Source organism: Vombatus ursinus, unplaced genomic scaffold (genome assembly GCF_900497805.2).
Source record: "Vombatus ursinus unplaced genomic scaffold, bare-nosed wombat genome assembly UNPS02014177.1, whole genome shotgun sequence".
NCBI classification, from domain to species: domain Eukaryota; kingdom Metazoa; phylum Chordata; class Mammalia; order Diprotodontia; family Vombatidae; genus Vombatus; species Vombatus ursinus.
The window spans coordinates 217084-228364 of record NW_020953955.1 but is presented as its reverse complement, the minus strand read 5'-3'; the positions used below and the strand labels follow the sequence as shown (position 1 = coordinate 228364).

Here is an 11281-nt window from a genome sequence, read left to right as displayed (position 1 = left end):
CTCCGGGAGAACTCCCTGATCCTTCTCCTCCCACCTTGTTCTCAATTCTCCTGCTGCCTTCTGCTTCTCTTAGTTGCTCTGTCCTTCTAGGTGAGACAGATTCCTAGTGACTCCCACTTATCCTGGTAACCGCTTCCCCTATTCCTTTTGGGGTTAAGGTCAAAGACAGTGACAAGACCTACTGTTGGTTTCCTTTTTGTAAGAAATACCCTCTCCCCCTTCTCTCATAACAGCCTTCTCCCCACCCCCAACCCCCAACACTATGGCACCGTTGTATTTTTTCTCCATGTAAGCTGCCTGAATGCATTCAGTTCCTTCCCCTCCTGCTATGTGCAAGTTGGGGGGGGAGGGTGTCAGATTTGCAAAAGCTGGGCCCTCAGAATTCAGCATGATTTTGTTTTTTTCAGAGCCAGCTGGGGTGTGTGCCTTGGAGGGATGGTTAGGCCCCAGTCACCCTGCCCAATGAAGATCAGGTGCAGGGTATGTGCATTAGAAGATGGGTAGGAACCTGAGACACTGACCAGAGAGGAAGAGATGCTAGTAGGTTAGATTCCCTCCCCCTCCCACCCCTTCCAATCAGGTAGGTGGGGTCCTGGTTCTGTGGGCTGGAGCTAGGGAAAGTTAGAGGGGAGGATAGGGGAGTGGGAACAGTAGAGGTGAAGTCAGTGCTAGGAGAAATCCAGGAGGTGACATACCAGAACTGGGAAAGTGTGGGAGTTAATGGAGAGGGTTAGGAATGCAGGCACCTGAGGGGTGGGAAAAGCTTAGGAGGGCGAGAGGCAGGTCTGTCTGGTGACTGAGAATAGGAAACAGTTACTGGCCAATACAGTTAAGTACTAAATGCTGAGAATAGAAGAGTGAATAACAGATAACAGTCCTACTTGGGCTTGGGGAGGGGGGAAGGCAAGGAAGGTTGTCCACTCTCCAGGTAGGATCTCCCAAGACCTTGTCTTCCTTCTGCAGTGGAGCAATGTGGCTATGTATGTTTTTTTCCCCTGTGGTTCAATTCTCCTTCTCCCCCAATCCCTTCCTATCAGCCTAAAGGCCCATATTCAGCCCCAGCAGACCTGTCACTTCTTCGAAGGATGCTGAGCAACCTTCGGGTCTTGGTGGCCAGGAGTCAGGGCTTCTAAAGCCCTTACCCTATTCTCTATGGGTGCTGGGCCTTCTTCTTCCTTCTCTTGGCGAAGAGCTGGAAATCCAGTGGGAGGCCATCGCTATAGCAACAGGCACAGGCCCTGGCTTTACCTCATCAAATTCCAGCCCGACGCCAAAACGATTGAGAAATTTAAAAAAAAAAAAAAAAAGGAAAAAATGTATTCCAGATGTTTACTTTTTATTCCCTGTTTTTCCGTGTTTGGATGGAGGCAGCTCTGACAGGCTCTTGAGGGAGGGCTGGGGAGGCAAAAGAGGGGGGAGTCAGGGGGTAGGAACCACTCCCTGCTGAGGGAGGGAGACAAGGAAGGGGCTGGGGCACTGGGGTGGAGCAGCTGCAGGTTGGCGTGGAGCGGGTTTTTCCCGTCCCCCACGAGGTGAAGTGATTCACGGAAGAGCCCAGCCCCTGAGGCCCAAGTGCCCTGCCCAGCCTGGTACCCTCTGCTGGGAAGTGGGTAACCACAGGGGGGTGGATGTGGGGCCGCTGTGACCGTGGGAAAGGTAAAGCTGGGGTCCTGGTTTAGGAGGCTGGGCTGTTCCTCCGAACTTTGGGGTACAAGAGGGCTAGGGAGTTGTTCCAGGAGCCGGGCTTGCTGCTGTGTGCCCCACTCTTTTCCCTTCAAGTTTTTTCCCTTTTCCGGAGTTCTCCTTGCGTAGCCCTCCACCCTCTTCCCTGTTCCGTTCCTCCCTGCCCAAGTTTCAGCTTCTCTTGGCCCCTAATCCTGGCTGTCTCCTCCTCTCCCCCTTTCTCCCCTGCTCTGTCCTCTTCTGCTTCTTCTTCTTTAGGGTCTGCTGCATGAGATGAATTTATCCAATCTCAGGGAAAGCTCCCCCATGGCTTCCCGGCCCCCCCAAGAGATGGAGGAGGAACTGCTGCCAGCTGGCCCGGAGCCAGGTACAGATGGGAGCAGGGTGGAGCTGGGTGCCTTGTGGGGGGAGACACTGTTCTCCCCGGATGGGAAGGCTGGGGGCCAGAGGGAAGTGGGGAGGGGAGTGACACCGGAAATGTGGTAGAATTTTGGAGCTGGAAGGATTTTGAGTGCATCTAGTCATGGAGAAGCCTCTGGAGTTTTCTGCTTGTTATCAGAGAGGCCACTGCCTTAGGACTGTACAGGCGACTCAGGGTGAATCATATCATTGGAAAGCAGGGGTAGAGAAACGTGCCTGGGGCTCTGTGGATGACTTTCGGTGGGCTGACCTGCCTGGCTTCGCTCCCTCGACTTAGAAGTCCCCTGCTCTACTGGCTTGCCCGAGATATGGAGGGTGAGCCAGGCTAGAATGAAGAATGAACCCTATGGGGATAAATGAGGGTCAAGTGTCCCCCTTCCTCAGGGTACTGGAAGCCCCAAGAGAATTTGGGGCACATGGGATAAAAGAGGCAATGTTAGAGCAGAAAGAACACCAGCCTTGGCATTCAGAAGCCCTCTTGGGGTCCTGTTGCTGGTGCTGAATGGCTGTGTGGCCACTGGCAATTTACTCAGACTCTCTAAGCTCATTTCCTCATCTATAAAAATAGATTAATAGCTAACAGTGCCTACTATGTGCTACTTTGCTAAGCATTTTACAATTATTATCTTATTTGGTCCTTATAACAACCTATGAGGTAAGTGCTATTATCCCCACTTTACAGATGAAGAAACTGAGGCAGAGGTTATGTGCCTTGCCCAAGATCACATTGCTAGTAAGTGTCTGAGGCCAAATTTGAGCTTAGGCCTGCCTGACTCCGGGCCCAGCACTTTATCCACTGTGCCACCTAGCTAATATATACAATATGCTTTAGTGTATATTTGACAGAATGTCTTGAGGCTCAAGTGACGGTCACCAAGCGTTTTGTAGATGGCAGGCCCGCTGGCACTAATGAAGCAAGGCAAAAACTGTCCCCTGCCCTCAAGAACCTTACATTTGAATGGTAGAGTCTTACAAAACAACTAGGTGTAACAAGATTCTATAGCAGAGGTAGGGAAAGGTGGCAGCAGTGGAGGGCCTGGGAGAGCCCTCGTGCACAAGGTAGGGTTGGAACAGAGTCTTGAAGAAAGTCAGAGGAAGCCAAGAGGGGAGCTGAGGATCTGCTTAGCACGTCTGTAGAGCAAACCGAGCGACTCTGGCCTCAGTGCCGTCCTTTGCAGATGAGGGGATTTGATGAGATAGCCTGTGAGAAAGTTCCCTTTCAGCTCTGGAGCTGGGACCCTGGGGTTCTATGAATGTGCCAGTGTTACTATGTCACCGCATTTGTATTATTTTCATTGATTTGGGAATCAGTGATGTGCTTTGCAACATCTCTCATGTCTTTCCCTCTCTGCCTCCTGTTTTTCTAGGGGACTCAAAGGCCAAACCCCCAGTCAAGCCCAAGCCTGAGTCTCGGACGCTGCCTGCCAAGCCAGCTCTGCCAGCCAAACCCAGCCTGCTAGTGCCACTGGGGCCAAGACCCCCACGAGGTCCCTTGGCTGAGCTCCCTTCTGCCAGGAAAATGAACATGCTGGCAGGACCACAGCCCTATGGTGGCAGCAAGCGCCCCTTGGCCTTCTCTCCTCGGCCAGCCCCTGATGCACCATCTGCCGGAGCTAGCCCTCGGGAGACTAGCAAGGATGAGGGGTCCTTGGCTACCCCTCCATCACGATGCTCGGTCCCAGCTGGGGTTCGGAAGGCTCCCGCTCCTTTCCGCCCGTTGTCTGATCGATTCTCTACCAGCACTGTGGAAGAGATCTTGGCCAAAATGGAGCAGCCCCGAAAAGAGGGCCCCTCTAGCCCTGACCGCCTTTGGGGCTCCCGCCTCACCTTTAGCCATGATGGCAGTTCCCACTATGGCCCAAGGGCCTATGGGCCAGTGCAGAGCCCCAGGGATGAGGAGACATTGACCCAGAGCATCTCCAGGGATCTGTCGCAGGAAGAACAGGCAAAGCCTGAGGAGGGGCAGGAAGAAGGAGGCCAGAGTTCAGCTGGGCAGTGCCCTGCAGAACCCCAAGAGGCCCAGCCTGAAGTATCTGGCAGGATGCTTGAGGAGAGGTGAGAAGGGATAGAAGGAGATGGGCTAGGGGAAAAGCTCTCCAGCCTTGGACGTCTTCCATGGTAGCTTTGCAGGACACCATGGCTCCTCTTTCTGCTGCCCTTCCTGGTATGAGATCTAGAGCTTAAAGGAACTGAAGGGGCGTCTAGGCCCAGCCCCGCATTTTAGGGATGAGGAGACAAAGCCAGAGAAGTGAAATGACCAACTCTGGTCACCCAGGTGGGAAGTAAGAGGGGTGAGGTGCGAGGCCAGGTCATGTCCCCGCTGAAGACCAGATCAGAGCTGGGGGGGGGGATCCTCGGAGTTGTCTAGGCCCCGCCCTGCGTTTTCCAGCAGAGACAAGCAGCACCTGGTATTTTCTGTTATGTCAATTTCCCTGGGTGGGGTGGGGCCAGTCTCTAATGTCACTATGCCTGGGTCCTTCCTTTGCAGGCTTCTGGTATCTGTGGGCCAATCAGTGTTAAGCCCCTGTCCCTTACCAGTCAGGGTCTCCTCTGAGCCGAGGAGAGAGATTTGGAATCTGAGCACCTGGGTTTGAATCCTAGCTCCCTTAGGCTGTGCAGCCTGGGCCAAAGGATTTTCCCTCTCTGGGCTCCAGTGTCATCTGCCAAATGAAGGGCTTGGATTAGAGACCTTTAAAGTCCCTTGCAGCTTTTAATCTGTAATCCTGTGATGAGGAGGCTGTTTGTCCTCCAGCAGGTTTCAGGCCTTTAGGAGACATAAGCCAGGGACATGCACAGGTGTAAGAGGTACATAAGTTAGATGTGTCACGAGTTGCAAGAATGATATATAGAAGAACCCACATTTACATAACAAAATCAAGTGATTGGTGACTTATTTTACTGATGGTTTCACCTGATGGTTTCTTTAAATAGCAGATTCCTGTTCCCCGTCCCCCGCAGTCCCACACCAGCTCATGATTCTGTTTACAGAAAATGGACTTGCTCACTTCTTTTTAGGAATGCAGCAGTTGTGTGCAGTGCCGCAGACCTGGAACCTCCCAGCCCTGCCTGCCTGTTGGGATGGGAATTTGCAGTGCATTGTGGGCGGGCCCTCTCCATGGGAGGGATGGACACGGAGCCCTCGGGGAGCATAGCTGAGCTGCGAAGAGATGTTAGCTGTGGCTCAGGCCCCTCCCCCAGGGAGCCAGCCTGTGGCAAAACTGCCCTTTTGGGGCCTAGTCCAGGCCCTGCCCCTGAGAAGCAAGGAGCGTGGCAGGGTGGGGCTGAGCCAGACCCGGAAGGTGGAGACACCTGCTCAGCCAGCCTGGCATTTCTCTCACCTGGCTGGGGGAAAGGAATGGGGGGGGGGGGGGGATGATGGCAGAAAGGTTAACCCTTCCCACTCTGCTACCAAAGACTTCTAAGAAATTTGGACAGTCATCCTTTCTTTCTGGGTAGAGGGCCCCGTAAGGTTATATCCCTGGAAATTTCTGTCTTAATAACATATTTACATAGCACTCGAAAGTCACAAAGCACCTTTCTCTCAACCACTCTGTGAGGTGATATGTTTGAGTATTAATTCCCATTTTATAGAAGAGGGAAGGAATTGAGGCCCAGAGAGCTTGCCCAGTATTAGAAGGTGAGCACGCAGCTAGGTGGCACCATAATGCACAGAGCACCAGGCCTGGAGTCAGGATGACCTGAGTTCAAATGTTGCCTCAGACATTTACAAAGCTGTGTGACCCCAGGCAAGTCGCTTCACCCTGTTTGCCTGAGTTTCCTCATCTGTCAGATGTGCTAGAGAAGGAAATGGCCAAGAGAACCCCAAATGGGGTCATGGAGAGTTGGATGCTACTGAAATGACTGAACAGATTCGAGAATCAGGCTTGTCTTCCTGTCAGTCTGTAGTACTTAAAAACAAAAGCATTAAGATAGATCGGGGGGCAGCTAGGTAGCACAGCGGACAGAGCACCAGTCCTGGAGTCAGGAGGACCCGAGTTCAAATCCGACCTCAGACACATAATACTTCCTAGCTGTGTGACTCCGGGCAAATCATTTAACCCCAGTTGCCTCACTCCAAACAAACAAACAAAAATAGATCAGGAATTAGCTTCTTCCCCATCAGGGTGGAAAAGTTTAACTCCATGTGGCTTAGAAGGCAAGAAGTGTGTGTGTGGTGGGGGGGGGGGCAAGGGAGAGGAACCCCAGTGTCTGTCCTCAGAGGATTTCACCTTGAATGTTGGGGCTAGAAAATGGGAACCAGTACCAGAGAGAGGCTTGCTTCATGGGCGCATGGGCAGAATTGTACCAGATGACACTATGGGTGGCGAGCCCCTTGTGGACTCGCTTAGGGAAGTTTTTGTTTTCCCCTGCTCCATGACCTCCAACAGTTCGTGTCTCTCCTTGTTCTCTCCCTACCCCCTCACAGGCTTGTCTCCCCTGACCTGACGTCCGATGGAGATCTGGCATCCAGTGGAGACCTGGCAAGCTTAGTGATACCCCATGAAGTAAGTTGTCCCTTGTCCTAGAATAAAATCATAGAACATCAGCCCTGCAAGGGATCCTAGCAGAGACAATGTCAGACCTTAAGGTATATAGAGTATCAGGGCCAGAAAGGACTTCAGAACAAACAACATCTGAGCTTATCCAGTTCAACCCACCCATTTTACAGAAGAGAAAACTGAGGCCCAGAGACCGGAAGGACTTTTCTCAAGATCCTGAGAGCCTCAAGGTCGTCAGTTAAAGAGCAGGGACAAGAAATTGAGGTGTTCTCACTACTAACTAGCCCGGGGCTTGTTCTGGACACCAAGAGGACAGCAGTGGAGTCAAGTTCTGTAGTTCAGAGGGAAGGTGGGGCTTAATGTCATCTGCCCCCAAAGTTGATCCTCCCCCTTCTCTGACCAGCCCCTTCCCTAGAGGGCATCCTGGGCCTCTGAGCAGAGTCTTCCTGAGGGCCCGGAGCCTGTTGGGGAGCAGCAGGGAGGGCTGAGGATATGAGTTGATCACCCACCCCTCCATTCCCCTCTGAGGCCCTCATAGCTCCTGGGCTGGTGTCTGTCTGGCTTCTGGGGTGAGGGAACCTTTGACTCATAGCCCTGACTGTGGTGAAAGGGCCTGGGTGGGGCTGCTTAGGATGGGTCCCAGGCTTTGCTGAGTCTCTGACAGGAGTCAGCTCTGAGGGAGAAGGGCCAGCATAGGCATGAGTCCTTCTGCCCCTTTCCTGTCTCCTCTGCTTTACTCCTTGCCCAAAGTCATCCAGGGGCCTTTTAGACGTTATTGCTTGACTTTGTTGATTCCTTTCAGGTAGGGGTGGCAGCTGCTCACAGGTGGAATACACCGAGTTCCTAGGGTACCATAGGGTCAGCTGCAGAGCTGGAAGGGGTGTGCAAAGCACTCTGGTCCACCTTTCTCCTTTTACAGATGAGGAAAAGGAGGCCCAGGGAAGTGAAATGACTTGGCCAGGGTCATGTGGATAGTATGTGGCAAAGCCAGAATTTGAATCAGACTCTAAAGTTAACCCTTTCCATGGCCCCATGCTCTTCTCTACCCCCAAAATGACAAAACACAAGCGTGCCCTTTGGGAAAGGGATCAAGTCCAGCTGGAGCTTGTCCCAAGCTTCGGAGTGGACCTTCCCTTCTCCCTCTGGAAGGAACTTGTCCAAAGGCCTCCTTGACACTTCAGGTGAGGCAGAGGACTTAGGCACCCAGATTTGCAGCATCCTTTCCTCTTTCCCCACCAGCCTCTTCTCCTAAAATCATGGACAGATTCCCTCTATCCCTGTTTGCCATCTTGACCAGGGGAGGGCAGTGGCTTGGAATGGAAAGAGGAGGCCCCTCTGCCTGCTCCATGTGCCCTCGTTCATTGTGCCTAGATGAGTAATGACAACTTTTTTCCTTACAGGTTTCCAAGTCTTCAGCCCACGTACACCGTGTTCCTTCTCCAGTCCCACCTAGTCCCATGCCTCATGATCGCTCCCCTAGCCCCGTGAGGGCTCCAGGATCCCAGAGCTCAGACCCCTCTGCTGAAGGACTCACATCCCAGAGCCCAGCCCTTCCCACAGAGAAGTCACCTGAACCTCTGAAATCATTCAGCCCATCCTTCCCATTAGGGGAAGACCCTGGGTCCCCCAGCTCAGGCCTCTCCCTTGAGAAGACTTCTACCACCTCAGAGGGCCCAGGGTCCCCCAATCCAGAACATTCCCAGGTTCCCTCTCCCCAGATTGCACTTTCAGGGGGCCAGTTTTTGGAGCACTCTAGAACATTTCCCCTGGAGAAAAAGGAGGAGGAAGGTGGAGAGTTAAGCCTCCGGCTCCCCCACCTAGAACAACGCCGCTTCTCAGAAGGTGTGCTTCGGCCCCCCAACCAAGATCAGAGGAAACTAGGGGGGTCTCTGGCTGCCTTGCCTCAGGGCCAGGGAGGAGGAGGTGGCTTGGAGCAGCCCTTTGGGAGTGGGACAGAATCCAACTGGAGCTTGTCACAGTCCTTTGAATGGACCTTCCCTACTCGGCCTTCAGGCCTGGGGGTGTGGCGGCTAGAGTCCCCGCCACCCTCACCCATCACTGAAGCTGATGACTCGGGTCTCTCTGAGGGAGAGGGGGAAGAGGCTGATGGGATTCGGAGCTCCAGACCAATCAGGGCTGCCTCTCGGGCTCAAAGGGAGAGCATTTGCTGTAGGGTCCCCCAGAACCAGCAGGGAGATGACAGAAATCCAGCTTCCTCCACTCCCCCATCAGATCTTCAGCCCAAAGGCCAGGATTCACCAAGACTGTCGCTGCTCCAAGCGGAAGAGATAGCAGGAACTGAGGAACCCCTGGCTGGACTGGAGACTCCCCTTCCTCCCACTCCAGAGGAGGAAGCAGCCTTGCCCATCCTGGAGCCTGTTCAGGAGCAGGAGCCCCCCCTTCCCTTAGCTCAGCCCTGTGTCTTGTTTGCTGATGCCCCTATTCCTGAGCAGGCTACACCCTCCCAGGAAGATGCCCCAGACCTGGCAAAAGCAGAGACCAACCTGACCAGGCCTGAGGGAGGGGACCCTCCGAGAATGTCACCTGAGCTGAGGGCCCCTGAAAATGATGCTGGCTGGCTAGACAAGCTCCTGGCCTCGCCACCTCCCAGTGCCAATGGTACCCGGAAAGCAACTGTGCCAGAGCAGTGTGAGACTCAGATGCCCAGTGCCAGCCCCGAGGTGAGGGCTGATAGGGGCCCAGGGTGGACTGGGGCAGAAAGGGGACTGGTCTTTGGGCTTAGGTGTTGGACCAGGTACAGAGCTAAGATTCTAATTGTGTGATGGTGTGGGGCTGCAGAAGGGAGAATCAGAATGTTAGAACAGGAGAACTTACTTAGGGCACAGAATGCCAGAACTGAGAAGAACTTTAGAATGTGCAAGGTCAGAATTGGGAAGGCCCCTGGAACACAGAATGTGAGAGCTGGGAGGACCCTTAGAACATAGGAAGTAAGAGCCAGGAGGGCCTTTAGAACATAGGATGTGAGAGCTGGGAGGCCCTTTAGTAGATAGGAAGTGAGAGCTGGGAGGGTCTTTAGCATGTAGAATGTCAGAGCGGGAGAATTCTTAGAACCTGGAATGTCAGAGCTGGAAGGGACTTTAGAATATGGAACATCAAAGTTAGAGGGGACTTAGAGATGTTTAAGTCCAAACCTCTCATTTTATGAAGTAGAAAAATGAGGCCCAGAGAGGGGATGTGATTTAGCCCAAGTCACACTGCTAGAGAGTGGCAGAGTCAGAACGAGAACCCAGGTTCTGAGCAATATTTCAGTTCTCATTCTACCCCTGCTGCCCTTTAATCGAGTGCCTGGGTTCAGATTTGTTCTTCAGTTAAGTTTCTGCCAGATTGCCAAGCCAGGAGTGGGGCCTGGGAGAGGTGGCGTGTAGGTCCTGGGCATCCAGCCATCGTGTTCCTAAGCTGCAGTGGGTGGGCAGGCAGGCAGCCGAGGAGGAAGAGGAAGAGGAGGAGAAGGGGTTAAGGGCTAGCCAGTAGGTGTGTCTGTCCCGGGATCTGTGTGACTCAACTTGTTTCTGGGAGGGGCCGGCTGCAGCTGCAAAGCCTGAGCCAAAGCCTCTCAGGGAGCAGTTAGAAGTAGTCAGACAAGTCTGGGAGAAGGGAGCACTGACTCCCCCTCCTCCCTAGGGCCACCCTGCCACTGTCAGGGCTCGCTCGGCACCCCAGAGCGGGTGGGGGTCATGGCCCAAAGCGGGGAAGAAAGCAGCATGTCGATCCTGGAGCGTCTGCTGGCCAATGCGGCCCTGTGGGAGGAGGCTGGGCGGGCTCGCTTTGCAGATCCGAAGCTGGTGTCTCGGGCCAGCAAACCTGGGGGGGTAAGTGTGGCCTGGGAAGACAAAGACAAACTCGAGGGTGCAGCATCTTGCCTCATCCATGTGCTAGGTTCTACCAGGGATTGATAGGGTAAGGGTCTGCGGGGGACTTGCTGAGGAGATGGCCTCGGTGGAGTGGGGAGAGTCTCCTTGAAAGAATCGAATGTGGACTCCTTTGTGGGGCCTAGGGTATAAGGACATTCAATAAAGGTAGGAAGAGTACTTTCAGAGTGGAGGCTCTATAAGGCATGGACTCCTTGGCTTGGTGATAATGATTCTTTCCCTCCCATGCCCCCCACCCCCACCCTCCCAACCTGGACAGCACTTTCCAGCTTTGTTTTTCCCACTGGTGTTCAGCCAACTCTCCTCCAAGGGGCCTTCTAAGAGACAGAGTAAGACAGCTTTACCTTGAACCCTGTGTGTGTCTTGGATCTTATCTGTAAGCATCATTTTAATTGTATCTTTTCTGCTTTTGCAGGGGCTCCTGGGATGGGCTCAGAAAGACCTGAAAAGTGAATTTGGAATTGGTGTAGATTCACACCCTAGCACCTTCAGCCCCTCTTCCACTTGGGCCAGAGAAGGCACCAGGGGCTATGGCATTGGGAGTTCAGGTTCCAGTGAGAGAGATTGGGCCATTGGTGATGGCCGTGTAGGGGCATCCCAGAGTCACCAGGAATGGAGCAATACCTATGGCATTGGCCAGCCAGGGGTGGAGGAGGAGTTTGATACCAGCAGTGGAGACCAGAGCAAGGAGCATGTCCTAGGAGGGGATATTATGGCCCAGGAATTTGGGAAGACAGATCAGCTTGGGACTTACAGTAGCCAGGCTGCTGAGTTACAGGACCGGGAATT

The 11281-nt window shown here is 53.5% G+C and overlaps 1 protein-coding gene across 1 annotated transcript in view; it reads left to right on the top strand.

The window, feature by feature from the left end:
- The first annotated feature begins 1672 nt into the window (after positions 1-1672).
- Positions 1673-11281, top strand: part of TNKS1BP1 (tankyrase 1 binding protein 1) — a 23535-nt gene continuing 13926 nt past the window's right edge. Inside the window, 5 exon segments of the mRNA XM_027860254.1 lie at positions 1673-2050; positions 3471-4158; positions 6530-6608; positions 8003-9283; positions 10908-11279. Of these exon segments, the coding sequence (XP_027716055.1) occupies positions 1957-2050; positions 3471-4158; positions 6530-6608; positions 8003-9283; positions 10908-11279 (2514 nt within the window). The 5' untranslated portion in view covers positions 1673-1956.